At 34.9% G+C, this 13,338-nt stretch overlaps 1 protein-coding gene across 1 annotated transcript in view; it reads left to right on the top strand.

The window, feature by feature from the left end:
• The window catches only part of Scn2a (sodium voltage-gated channel alpha subunit 2), a 98,810-nt gene that overhangs the window by 66,280 nt on the left and 19,192 nt on the right, over positions 1–13,338 (top strand). The window contains exons 18-24 of the mRNA XM_004646394.2: positions 136–290; positions 1,726–1,899; positions 4,516–4,638; positions 6,049–6,330; positions 7,563–7,616; positions 11,012–11,149; positions 11,623–11,727. Coding sequence (XP_004646451.1) covers positions 136–290; positions 1,726–1,899; positions 4,516–4,638; positions 6,049–6,330; positions 7,563–7,616; positions 11,012–11,149; positions 11,623–11,727 — 1,031 coding nt within the window. The remainder of the gene's footprint in view (positions 1–135; positions 291–1,725; positions 1,900–4,515; positions 4,639–6,048; positions 6,331–7,562; positions 7,617–11,011; positions 11,150–11,622; positions 11,728–13,338) is intronic.

Raw genomic sequence — 13,338 nt, 5'->3', positions numbered from 1 at the left:
AATGTGTGGAAGTAGAAGTTATCTTTAAAAATAAAGTCATTGGCCATGTATTGAGATGCAATAATGAATGAATGCTTCAACATAAATATTTATAAACAAAGAGCCTTTCTCTTCACTTCCTCTCCTGTCTTTTAGATTGCGTACGCAAGTTCAAGTGTTGCCAGATAAGTATAGAAGAAGGCAAAGGTAAACTCTGGTGGAACTTGAGGAAAACGTGCTATAAGATAGTGGAGCACAACTGGTTTGAAACTTTCATTGTCTTCATGATTCTGGTCAGCAGTGGGGCTCTGGTAGGTGGGACACATCCTTCGTCTTTTCCCTCTGACCCTTTTCCTTTCCCTCCAGGTAATCTCATATGACCTGTTTTAAAAGAAGTTGCTTGCCACTGAAAGAAAATATGTATGGCGTGTTTAGACAGAGGGGGAAGCCCAATATATTGAAATGTTTAATGCTTTCTCAAGTTGAACTTGAGTGGAATCAGACTTAGACACAGTATGATGAAAGCATTAGGAACCTAATTTATATTTGAAAACTAATTTGGTTGCATTGAATGGAATGGTCATTTGGGTCCAAATACTGATTTATGAAATGAAATAGAGCAACTGATTTTCTCATTTGCTAGTACAACTGTGGAAGCATTTCTCTTATTTTTCTGTTACTGAAGTGCTCTGTGAACAGATCTCAGAGGAAGATAATTAATTGTATCTGAAGATGTCTAAGTCTACCACTGCATTGACTAAGAACCTAGCATCCTGCTAAGTATTCAGAATAAATAGGATTAGACCTGCATTTTAATGCCAAGAGGGGAGTTAAACATGAAGTCTTACCAATAACTGGCACCATTGGTGACATACCTCAATCATGGAAGGGCCCTGACCTGCTGGCTTCTGAATGGCCTTCAGCTTCAGCTGCAATCTGAGGTCCAAAGCCTTTTCTGCCCTTGTGTTGAGCCTTTGTTACAAGCCTAGATCACCTTGCTCTCTAAAAATTAAAGTAAAAAGTAACAAAAAGCAAGCCACACTTTGTTTTTCTTTTGACCTTGATCCAGACCACCTGATCCTTCTGATAATTTTTCCAATGGAAGCACTGAGTTAGATAAATGATGTGTTGCTTTTAGAGGGCCCAAGGCTCTGCAAATGAGTGCTTCACCTTTTCCAAGAACTATAGATAATGACAACACAGGACCTTCCAAACCTATACCACACCACAGGAGGAGAGAGAGGGGGACCAAGACAGGCAGAGAGACAGAGACAAAGAGAAAGAAGGAGTGGGGGGAGAGGAGGAGGAGGAGGAGGAGGATGAGGGAACAAAGGAAGAGGGGATTGGGGAAGAGGGGTGTCATACTTTCTTTCCTCTAGGCAGAGTGAACTTCTGCCCTTCCATTTGCTTTATTGGAAGGAAGCGGCCCAGCAACTCTTGAGTGAAGAAAGCAAAGTTGCTCCTAAATGACATTTTGCCTCCTGCCTTAGAAAGTAGCTGGCTGTCTTTCAAAAGTTTTCAGTTATTTTTTCACTATTTGGATTATCAAACTTAAAAATTATATGAGTGCTTTGATGGGCTGCAACATCTAGTCAATAGCCCTTTGTATATAGCTAACTATAAAGCAAGATGCAGCCACAAGAAACACTGAGCCTTCCAGCCTTATTGACTTGATAAGAAGTTTGCATCATTTTTTAAAGCAATAAATTAGACAATTAAATTAACAGAATCTCTTTTCACACACAGGCCTTTGAAGATATATATATTGAGCAGCGAAAAACAATTAAGACCATGTTGGAATATGCTGACAAGGTTTTCACTTACATATTCATCCTGGAAATGCTTTTGAAGTGGGTTGCATATGGCTTTCAAGTGTATTTTACTAATGCCTGGTGCTGGCTAGATTTCCTGATTGTTGATGTGAGTATTCTACAGTTTCTGTTTTCCTTCCTTGGAAGGGGGTGGTAGGTAATAGTTCTAGAAGTGGTGGCTGGCATATAGTAGGTATTCAATAAACACTGCCTCAGTCCAAATATAAATATGTTTTGCTTTCCAAGTGATAGGATGCCCAAAAATTGCTTGCCAATTTTAATACTTATACTTTCCAAGATCCAACAGTTAAATGCCACTTTATTATAATTATTGATTTAGCTTTAAGTCAATATTTGAAATCCAGTTACGCAAGACAATACATTCATTTAGAAATTTTGCTATTTTACTCTCTCATTCACAAAATAATAGCACTTAAGTAATCCACAATTACCTTTGGCATTAGTACCTTTGTTGTCCTTGTAGCCTGTTGAGAAGTAATTGTCACATAGACAAACTACTAATTAGAAGTAAAGCTAAAGTCCAAAAAGCATGAGAGCCCTACCTGATTATTGTGGTTGAAACAGATTAGCTACTAACCAAGTATTTAAAGGTTTTATCATTCAACACTGGTTTTGAGAAAAATAAGTTTGAGTGCCAGAATACAGATTTTTAATAACTGAGTATTAAACCAAGTACTAGGAAATGAAATTTGTATAGGACAGCATGCAGAACTATATTGAAAAACTTTTCAGTAGAGAAAACCTTGCAAGTTATATTTGAAACCATATGTGCCTGAATATTACAAAACTATAATCATTCTTTTACTTGTATAATTCAATTTTGCATGATACTGTTTCTTTTTGCTATTTTGTATGTGGTTATGATGGGTGTTAAAGTGACAATAATGTGTCGTATTTAATATAGGCATGTAAAAATACAGTTGATAAGTCAGCACTACTTGAGTACAAAGAAATTCTTAAGAAAATCTTAGAGTTCCTGAACTCGTATTACCTAATATACGCTTTATCTAGTATTTTAGATTTAGGAAAACTTTTATTATTATATAATAATCTGATTAATATTTTGCTTTAAGTCAAATATGCTAACTGCTCATTTGTTCAATGCAAGCTACAAATAAGTCACTTTTTCTGCCCCTAACGGAGTCTAGAGTGTCACAGTACAAGCAGATATATATTGACTAGGGTTTGGCACCTGGACTAAAAGCGATGCTGGCTTCCCCTGAGAAAAGGGAAAAAGGTTACTGAGGAAGGCAAAGTGTGCTGTGGGCTAGGGAGGTACCTCAGCAGCGCAAACACAAGATCTTGAGTTTGATCTCCTGTACGAAAAAGCAAGAAAGTGAAGGGTGAGCTGGAGATGGAGGGATGAGAGGGTCAGCAGAGTGCCGTGAGAGCCGGATACCCGTGTGTTAGGGTGCCGGATGCCCATGTGTTAGGACGCTGACATGCGAGAGGCAGTCCTTGTCGGTAAACACAAAGGGATGCAGTGATTGGCTTGTAACTGGAAGATGGAGTGAGACAGACATTGGAAGAAGCCAGGGTGTCACCCAAAAGACATTTGGGCTTATGATTTAGTAAAGAGGAAGCAACTGAAGAATTACCAATGAGGAAGTGACAAGTCCAGCTTGCTTTTTTAGGAAAAGAGGTCAAGTGGGTATGAACAGTGTGACAGAAAGGAAATTTCTTAGAAATCCAAACACCAATTAGAAGATTGTTTCAGTGCCCTAAAACAATTGACATATACCTCCTTTACATATGTACTTACACAAGCTATGTACTTCACTAGCTCTTTTAATTAGCTGATAAATACTGTCCCTGCTTAGAATAGTTTTCTTCTGTCTGACTTTTATATTTCATCTTTAATGTATGCTTATCTCCTTTTGCTTCTGTCTTCAGAGAAGGTAAAGTACCACAGGTCCTCTTAGCTTCTAATGTAGAAAATATCTCAATTCATAATGGTTTAGTTACTTGCTCTTTCAGTTGTCTGTGTGAGAGGAGATTCATAAAGTCTTAGATAAAAGTCTTACAAAAGTACCTAAGATAAAATTTAAGAGCTCAGGATATTTTTTCTAAATTCAGAGATTTTGCTTCTTGATTGCCTATACAAAGATAGTTTAAAGAAATAAAGCATTTTTGCAATAGTTGTCTATATGCTTCATGTACTTTCCTCAAAAGTATGTTTTTCAAATGTCTATTAAAACCATGCTTTTGAAAGCTATGTTATGTATCTAGTTCTGTTTATTTGCTTTTGAAATTCTAAGACACTTTAAGATAAAATGTTTTTTCTTAGCTTATATAATTTTAATTTTCTATGTATTTTCACAGGAAATCAGTCATTTCTGTGACACATGACAGTTCTTCTTTTCCTCTTTTAGCTGAGATTTTAGAATTTTTATGAGTTTCATTAGTCATCACATGAATGACTAAAGCAGTGTTCTCGCCATTTTTATAGTTATTTACCAATTTTATTTGTTGCTTTTCAAAAAGTGGTTTATAGATGAGCATAAATAATCTTACATAGGGAACCTGAAGAAATGTAGATTCTCAAGACCTACCCCAAACCTGCCAAACCAGGTTCTACCAGCTCCCCCGGAGGGTGAATGTGAAACTCCCAGTAATTTGATGAGTACTGGTTTATTGCATAAAGGAAGGTTGAATTACAATTTGTATCTATAAGTTAGAAAATTGTGTGGCTTTTTCTATGTAGGTCTCACTGGTTAGTTTGACTGCAAATGCCCTGGGTTACTCAGAACTTGGTGCCATCAAATCCCTACGGACACTACGAGCTCTGAGGCCCCTGAGAGCTTTGTCCCGCTTCGAAGGAATGAGGGTAAGAACCAGTGCTCTAGAGAGTGTGGAAAGCATAATGGAGAAGAACCTGATGCTTTGTACCCCAAAATGGAAACTCCATGGAGAGCTTGTATCTTCTGCTCTCACACAGACGTAATCGATCAAATTATTGATAATGATCAGATACGGAGCACAGAGTGTGACCATTTCTAACAGCTTTGTGCGAAATCTCTTATGTTGTCTGAATCAAGATTAGTTATCTTCATCTCATGTATCAATGTTCAAGGAAATCTACTTGCTGTAACTTAAAGTTACCAAAACATTCATTACTCATCATTGCCTTATTGCTCCGGATGATGTATTTTAAGCCTGTTGAAAGTCTGAATCTGGCCTTTCAGTTTTCCAACATAGACCGAGATATCTAAAAAGTAGGTCAGATGTGGGAAGGTGATACTGGGAGAGGTGGTACAAAGGAACAGGGAGGAATTTGTACTGACATTTGTTATTCCTTGAGGCATGAAACCAAAGGCCACAGGCCTGCATCACCTAGCAAGTAATGAGTGATGCCCAGGCTCCATCCTTTTAGCTGTCCGAAAGTCAATTTTAGAAAATGAAGCTCTTGGTAATATTTGAAAATACATGGCTTCATCTGAATGTGACAAAAACAGCCAGGTCTGTGTCTATCTGTGTGAGTATGTGAGTGTGTATAAGGTTACATAGAAAGGAACTGTTACCGGTTAATTTTTTCATTATCAATTTGAAATCAGTTTTGTTGCAGTAGTGGTTCTGATAAGCAAAGAGCATCACACTTTCAATAAATGCTTTGTTTCGGTATAGAATTTGTTTCCTAGGTATTATTTTACTCTCAAATTTTGAATAGTAAATTTTATAGACTGCATTATTAAAACTTGTGGTACAATGAACTTCTTTATATGCTCATGTACTTCTAGAAATGTCTTATTGGCTCTGTTTGTCATGCAGAATGATCACACTCATCCTGGGGCCTCGTACACGAGCACACACATCCTAATTCACTTTTTCTCTCTCTCCTTCTCCCTGGTCCTGCTTCCCATCCCCATTTACAAAAGTTCTATTTCTGTTTTTTTTTTAATTCTGTTTTTCTTTGAATCCCTTTTCCCTTCTTCCCTCCTTCTCATGTTCTTTAAATTTTGTATTTTAATTAGCTCCATTTTTTGATAAGAATTTGCCACACATGTAACCTTACCTCTGGAGAAAAAATTCTGCATTATAAAATTCAGCTTATATCCCTCTAAAATATAATTTCAAAAATTTAGTTATTTGGAACCATCAGATATTTCTACCTAACATTCAAATTTGTGAATAGATATATTTTCTATAGTTTGACTGTTATTATTATTTTATAATGTTTAAGAATAAGAAATTATGTATTGCTGGCATTTCATTTGTTTTCCTTCTTATCCTGTGTCAGGTTGTGGTGAATGCTCTCTTAGGAGCCATTCCTTCTATAATGAATGTGCTCCTGGTCTGTCTGATCTTTTGGCTGATCTTCAGCATTATGGGAGTGAATCTCTTTGCGGGCAAGTTTTATCACTGTATTAACTACACCACTGGAGACATGTTTGATGTAAGCGTGGTCAACAACTACAGTGAATGTCAAGCCCTCATAGAAAGCAATCAAACTGCCAGGTGGAAAAATGTGAAAGTAAACTTTGACAATGTGGGCCTGGGATATCTTTCTCTGCTTCAAGTAGTAAGTAACTGTTTCATTATCCTCCTGTGATTTGTAATTAAGTCTAACATTCTTCTGATTGGATAGCACCTCACTCCTCTTTGAATTACTGCTTTCAAAAAGAAGAATGACATCAAGTGTTGGCAAGAATGTAGAGCAAAAGAATCCTTGCAGGCTCTTGGTGGGAATGTAAATTAGTATGGCCATTATGGAAAACATGGGTAATTTCTCAAAAAACATTATAAAAGAACTATTATGAGGTCCAGTAATCCCATTACTGGGGATATATTCAAAAGAACTGCAAAATTAGTACATGAAAAAATATATCTACTGGTTTATCTTTCTCACATAGTGATTTCACAGCACAAATAAAAATACATTGATTTCTGTTACATTATTCACAATAGCTAGCTATAGGATCAGTGTAAGTATCCATCAGTGGGCAGACGTTCTAAACAGACAGACACATATCACATAGATACATAGATATTACATATTCAACTTAAAAGAAGGAACAAATCCTGTCAGTTGAAACCATTTGGGTGAAATTCTACATTATGTGAAATGAAATAAATCAGGTACAGTAAAAGAAATACCACATGATCTCATTTATTTTGTGGAATTTATAAAAGTTGCATCAGAAGCAAGGAATAGTGGCCACCAGCCTCGGGGTAGGAAGGAGGAGCTGTGCTAACTGACAGACACATTTAAGCTAGAGAGGAGGAATAAGATCAATAAAACTTTAGAATTATACAGCACATTGACTAGAGATAATAAAAGTATACTATGTACTTGAAAGTCACTAAGAAAGTAAATGTTAAGGGTTCTCAAAACAAACACAAATCATCCATGAGGTAATATATACATCAATTGGCATGAGCTAGCCACTCCTTAATTTATACATATTTCATAACATTGCATTGTACAACATATAGTTTTATATGTCAATTTTAAAATAAATAAAACATTTTAAAAGCAATTAAAACAAAAATGCAGATTATTTTAGGAGTGCTATATATAGAGAGGAGCAATTAAATATATACAAAGAAAAGACAACTAAATAAAGTGAGCTGCTTCATCCTAGTGTCTGCCAACTTCCTCTCACCCATCTGCGTGGCTGCCTCCTCAGAAACTGCTAAGCTGTCTGGTCTGTACCACACTGGAAATAAGATGTCTGCACAAAATTTGTTGTCTCCCAATCTGTGCTAGGTGTACAAGCAAGAAGAAAATTAAATTATATGAATTTTTTACAGGCCACGTTTAAGGGATGGATGGATATCATGTATGCAGCTGTTGATTCACGAAATGTAAGTTTATTGAGAAGAGAATTTTTAAAATTTGACAAAGTGAATATTTTTAAAATATTGTAATTTAATGGTGTAGTCTGTAAAAGATCAGATCTGTGTTATGACAAAATATTTAATCCTATGTTATTTCTTTTTTTAATATTATTTTTATTTTTTATTTTTTCAAAGTTTTATTGATAAACAGATAGCAATGAGACAGTTTCAAATCAAATCGGAAGTACTATTATTTCTTTTAAAATGGATTAAAATATATTTTTTGTTCTCTGTGGTGCTGGGTGTCAAACTCAAGACAATGTACATGCGAGGTAAAGGTTCTGTCACTGAGCTACATCCCTAGTCCTCCCTGTGAAATTTTTAATGTATCTAGGTACATTAAGCAGTTGTGTTAAGCAGTTGTCACTTAGCAGTTTATTGTCTATATTTGAAAAATATGACATTATATTTTCACTGTGATGGTCCCAGTTCTTTGTATATTAGAAATCTCTCAAAGGCAATTTTATCTGTCATAAATTTCCTCTAGCTTTTGATCTTTCTTGTAATAGAAAGGATATGACTAATAGTTAGAAAAAATTGAAAAAACAAGAAACAAAGTAAAGCAAAGAACTTAATTGTGCTTCATTCTTGGAGGTATGACTATGTGATAGGAGGAATTGCACAGTGTACCTTGTAAATATCAGAACATTTTTAAGAAAAAAAAACAAATTTTCAAAACAAGATAATAGAATAACAATAGTTAATACACTGCATATTGTTATCTTCAAAGTAGTTACTCAGAGAGCAAGATATAGGCATTTCTCAGTTACTCACTCTCATTGCTGGGTGAGTAAAATACCCAACAAAATACCCAACACCCAAAATGAAGAAAGGATAGGTTTGTTGAACTCAACAGTTAGTGGAGATTTCAGTCCATACTCAGCTGGCTCCAAGGCACAGCAGCACATGGCACAGAACAACTGTTTGTGGGGACAGCAAAGGGCAAAAAGAGCAAAGGGAGGGACAGAAGCTGAGGCATCTAGCTAGCCTTTATCCCCTCCTTACATTGTCATGCAGATCACCCGCCCCAGGGCAGAGCACTCACACCCAGAATTGGATCAAGAATCAATCACAAAATCCAGAAACCACTTCATGACTGCATGAGGCTTTGGGAGGATAGCTGAATGCAAACCATAACAGGCATGCAAGACAGTCCAAATAGTATTTGTGCACACCTCTCTTCTCAATGAACCACGAGAAACTAGTAGTATAACTATTTTAACTACAAGAATTTATAGATAGGTAGGTAGATATTCTTCCCTAGATATATATAGATATATATAGATATATATATATTCTTCCCTTCCTTCCTTTTATCCTTTCCCCATCCTAGTTTCTCTATTCTTTAGAACAATTTCTTCCTTTTTCACAATATTTATTGTATAATGTGTTCTGTATAATTTCTATTGATTTCCCATTTTTTGACAATGTCATAGGCAATTAAGTTCAAAATTCTATTTCCTTAATATGAACAGTTAGATTTCTGAATCAAAAATTTCCCATTTTTTTTAACCAGAGAGAGAAAGGGGAGAGAAAAGAGAGAGGGAAATATACAGAAGGTACTAAGCACCTTATATTTTATCAGGAATCACTGTTATGAGCTTTACTGGAATAATACTAACACCTGATAAGGGGCCAGCCAAATAGATCAGCAGAATAAAGCACCTGCAAGTAGGCACGGGGGATGGTTGGATCCTAGGGCTTGCTGTGCCATCCCCACTCCCAGGGGCATGCTGAGACAGCAATTGAGCCTGAGTGTGGTGGTGCATGCCTGTAATCCTAGCTCTTGGAAAGCTGTAAACAGATGGATCACTACAAGTCTGATCTAGTAGTGAGGCCCTGAAGACCCTGTAGACCCTTCCCTAAAATAAACACACACACACACACACACACACACACACACACACACGAGTATAACTGATGATTTATTAATGCTCATCATGCCAGGGCTTCCTTACATTATTTCATTTAATCCTAAATAACAACCTTATATAGGAAATAATGACTTCATTAAAACAGAGAGGTTTCACTGGTAGGGTTTTGAATTGTGACTACAGAGAAGGGGATTAAGACCACTTTGTAAGGGGCGGGGAAGATGGCTCAGTGGAATTAGCGCTTCCCTGGCAAGTGCAAGGGCCTGAGTTCAATCCCCAGTTCTGCCAAAAAAAGAAAAGAAAAGAAAAAAAAGAAAAAGAAAAAAAAGACTACTTTGTAATTCTAGTCTCTCCCCTCCCTTCCTTAGTAATTCAAATTTCCATCCAACTTCCTTATCAATAGCCTATGTGACATATAACTTACTTTGCTTTTTTGTGACAACTTAGTATGCTACATAATTCCTCAGTATTCAAGCATGTTACAAAAGATGTAGTCAAATTGTCCATCAAAAGTAAGATTATATTATGTGTTCCATTTGTATTTATGTTTTGCAGTTTTCCACGTGTAGTTTTTATAGTTTAAAATAGCTTTGCATATTATGTTGCACACATATACATAAAATCAAAGTCATCAAAGAACTTTTAGGTTTTGTTTTATTCCATTTCATTAGAAAATTTTGTTAATCATGATTTTTCAAATTTATTTCGTGGTTTAATATTCCATAACCTGCATTCATTATCATCAGTGACTGGTTAGCTGAATTGATTAAGATAGAATTCTATGAGACCTAAACTATAAATTAAAAAACAAAATTCAAGTTAAGTATCACCTGTTTTCCAATCAAGTGGCTGGATAAGGAGTGCCATTAAAGAAATAGTCCCTACTGCATAAGATGAATCAATGGCCTCATTTTTAGGAAGAAAAGCTTCTTCCAGAATACTTATGTTCACACATACAATGATTCTGATCCACTAATAAAGTGTGTTGTAGGTATCAACTCTAAACATAGCAATTACTATCAGCTATGATCTGCTTAAGTTCCTTTTGTATATTAACACAACTATAAAAACTACCCTACAAGGTTTAGGCTATTTATTTCCATTTCACAGGTAATAAAATAAGCAGAAAAAGTAAATAAGAATGATTTTAAGTAGCATATTTTCTATAACTTCTCTGGGAAAAGAAAATTATCAATTTTGCATAGTATCTTGAGATCTTCAATTACTAATGGAAAAATGCTATCATACTGTAGGCATTAATTTGCTGAAATTCTATGCAACTACTCAGAACTTTGAAGTACTTGAAGTGAATAGTTACTCAAGATTCTTCAGTGAGGATGTTGTATTTGAAATTTAATAAAATGTATTCAATATTTGATTTCTGTTAATCCCAGTGATTGACATATACCTAGAGAATTAAAAATTCATTGATGTGTATTTTATGAAACCAATATTAAAACTAATGGTTATTATTTTTATATTTTGTAGGTAGAATTGCAACCCAAATATGAAGACAATCTGTACATGTATCTTTATTTTGTTATTTTTATTATTTTTGGTTCTTTCTTTACTTTGAATCTTTTCATTGGTGTCATCATAGATAACTTCAACCAACAGAAAAAGAAGATAAGTATATTAAAACTTCATCTTTGCTCTAAGTCCAATATGTGAGCCAATTACATCACAATATTTCATGTATTCCAAAATGTAACCACCAAAAAAGTAAAGTGTAGGAATTATTTTAAGATTTAATAAGCTATTAATTGCTGAGCATGGCATTCGGGATAGCTGAGGCAGAAGGATCATGGCCAGGCTGCACTGCATAATGAAACACTGTCTCAAAAAATAAATAAAAACAAATAACCTATAAATTTTCAGATAATTGATAATTCAAATACCTTTGTGTCTATTTCTAGAATATCACTATACCTAATATGGCATAATTCATCTATGTTTGTTTGGACATGTGCATCTCCATTAATGTAGATGTTAGCAACATTAGAATAGAATATGGGGACCAACTTTCACCTGATTGTTATGACTAATTTTACAACTATCAGAGAACATGATTTTAACAAGTTTTGCTTTTGTTTCTTTACTTTGGAGGTCAAGACATTTTTATGACAGAAGAACAGAAGAAATACTACAATGCGATGAAAAAACTGGGTTCAAAGAAACCACAAAAGCCTATACCTCGACCTGCTGTAAGAATAGTATACTTTGTCAATCAATCCTATGCCATCTATTACTTTCAAAATTTCTAGAAAGTATTATTTTTGTGAATTTGCAACATAATAGTTTGAACTTGCTAATGTGCCCAGTTAGCCTAAACAGAATGAATTTTATATTTTATATATTTAATATGTATAAAGTATTTAATATATTTTATGTATAAGCATATAAAAACCTATGCAGATAAAAATTTTTCCTTAAATTGCAGTCATATCACACAGAATGAATGTCTTTAAGGGTACTTGTATAATATAAATATAAAAATAAACATACTTACTTGTACTATATAGGTAGGAGATAGTGAATGCTCTTGGACTGGAGTAAGAACTGATTGTCATTGGCATGTCTCAAGATAAACCCATTTTTGGCCCAGCTTTGCAAATTGTTTGGTATCTTTAATGAAACAGATTCATGAAGGGTTTCATTCTATTAAAAAATAGTCAATCTTCATATTTTATCTTACTATCCTTCCTTAAATAGGACAATATTATGCTTTTTATAACATTTTCTATCTGTTTCAATTGTCTGCTTGCCATAGACTATTGCTTCTGCTTGACTGCTACAGGGAATGGTTAGGGGAGTCCATGAGATTTTTTACAGCACTTCTGAAAAGAGAACTCAGACACTAAATCTCAGAATTTCTGCCCTGAGGCACCATGGTTTAACAGAATCTAGAATTCCCCAAGGCTACATTGGTACAATATATGAGCAGCCATAATTAAGTGTTTAGTTTGTAAATTTGACAGTGGCTGGAAGGAAGTGCATAGCTCCATTAAATAACATATATAGAATGAGAAAAAAAAGAATGAGCAATTTGGACTTATGCTTTAAAGAAATAGTATAATTTGAATGAATGAAAAATAGAGGGGAAAGGCCTGCAAATAAACATTTCGGGGGAGAACTATGATGCCTTTGAAATAGCAAGTAAGAGATACAAGGTGTTCTAGTTAAATAAGTCTAGATTGTCTCATAAGTCTGAAGAAATTTGTGTTAAACAAAATGAATTCAACATAGTTAAGAGCACAGCATAGTAATATGAAGAAAAAGACGTTAGAAATTTTATCTTAGAGATGAAGCTAGAGAAGAGATCACAATTGGCCATACGTAAGAAGATCGGCATGCATGTATAAGAAGATAAATCTTTAATCTCAGTTGGTAGACTTGAAATACAAGCACTAAATGGATCTCTGAGAAGATTCAATGAGGTGGGGAAGCTACAAAGCATAGGTAAATAGGAAGGATATATAGATGGAGAGAGCTTGAAACAGTTGATATTTTATAAAATTATGTTTTCTGCTAATTCTGATATAAATTGGAGCCTTGTGAAGACCTGTAGGCCTAAGACCCATGAGGTGTCCAGGCAGAGATGAGGATTTTAGAGTTGTCAGAAAAGAATTCAGTTGAGCCCTGAGACTCAATCCATTCTTTGAAAATAATTACAATAGAGAAAAGGAAAAGGCAAATGACTTAAATATGCTCTCCTGAGCACTTCACCAAGTTATCTGGAGAAGTAAATCAATAAGGCAAAGAGATTGCTTAGGCATATCTATATAGATGTCTCTATAGCTATCTATTTGAATGCT

This window comes from Octodon degus, unplaced genomic scaffold (genome assembly GCF_000260255.1).
Source record: "Octodon degus isolate 3935 unplaced genomic scaffold, OctDeg1.0 scaffold00267, whole genome shotgun sequence".
Lineage (NCBI taxonomy): Eukaryota > Metazoa > Chordata > Mammalia > Rodentia > Octodontidae > Octodon > Octodon degus.
This window is presented reverse-complemented; position numbering and strand designations above follow the sequence as displayed.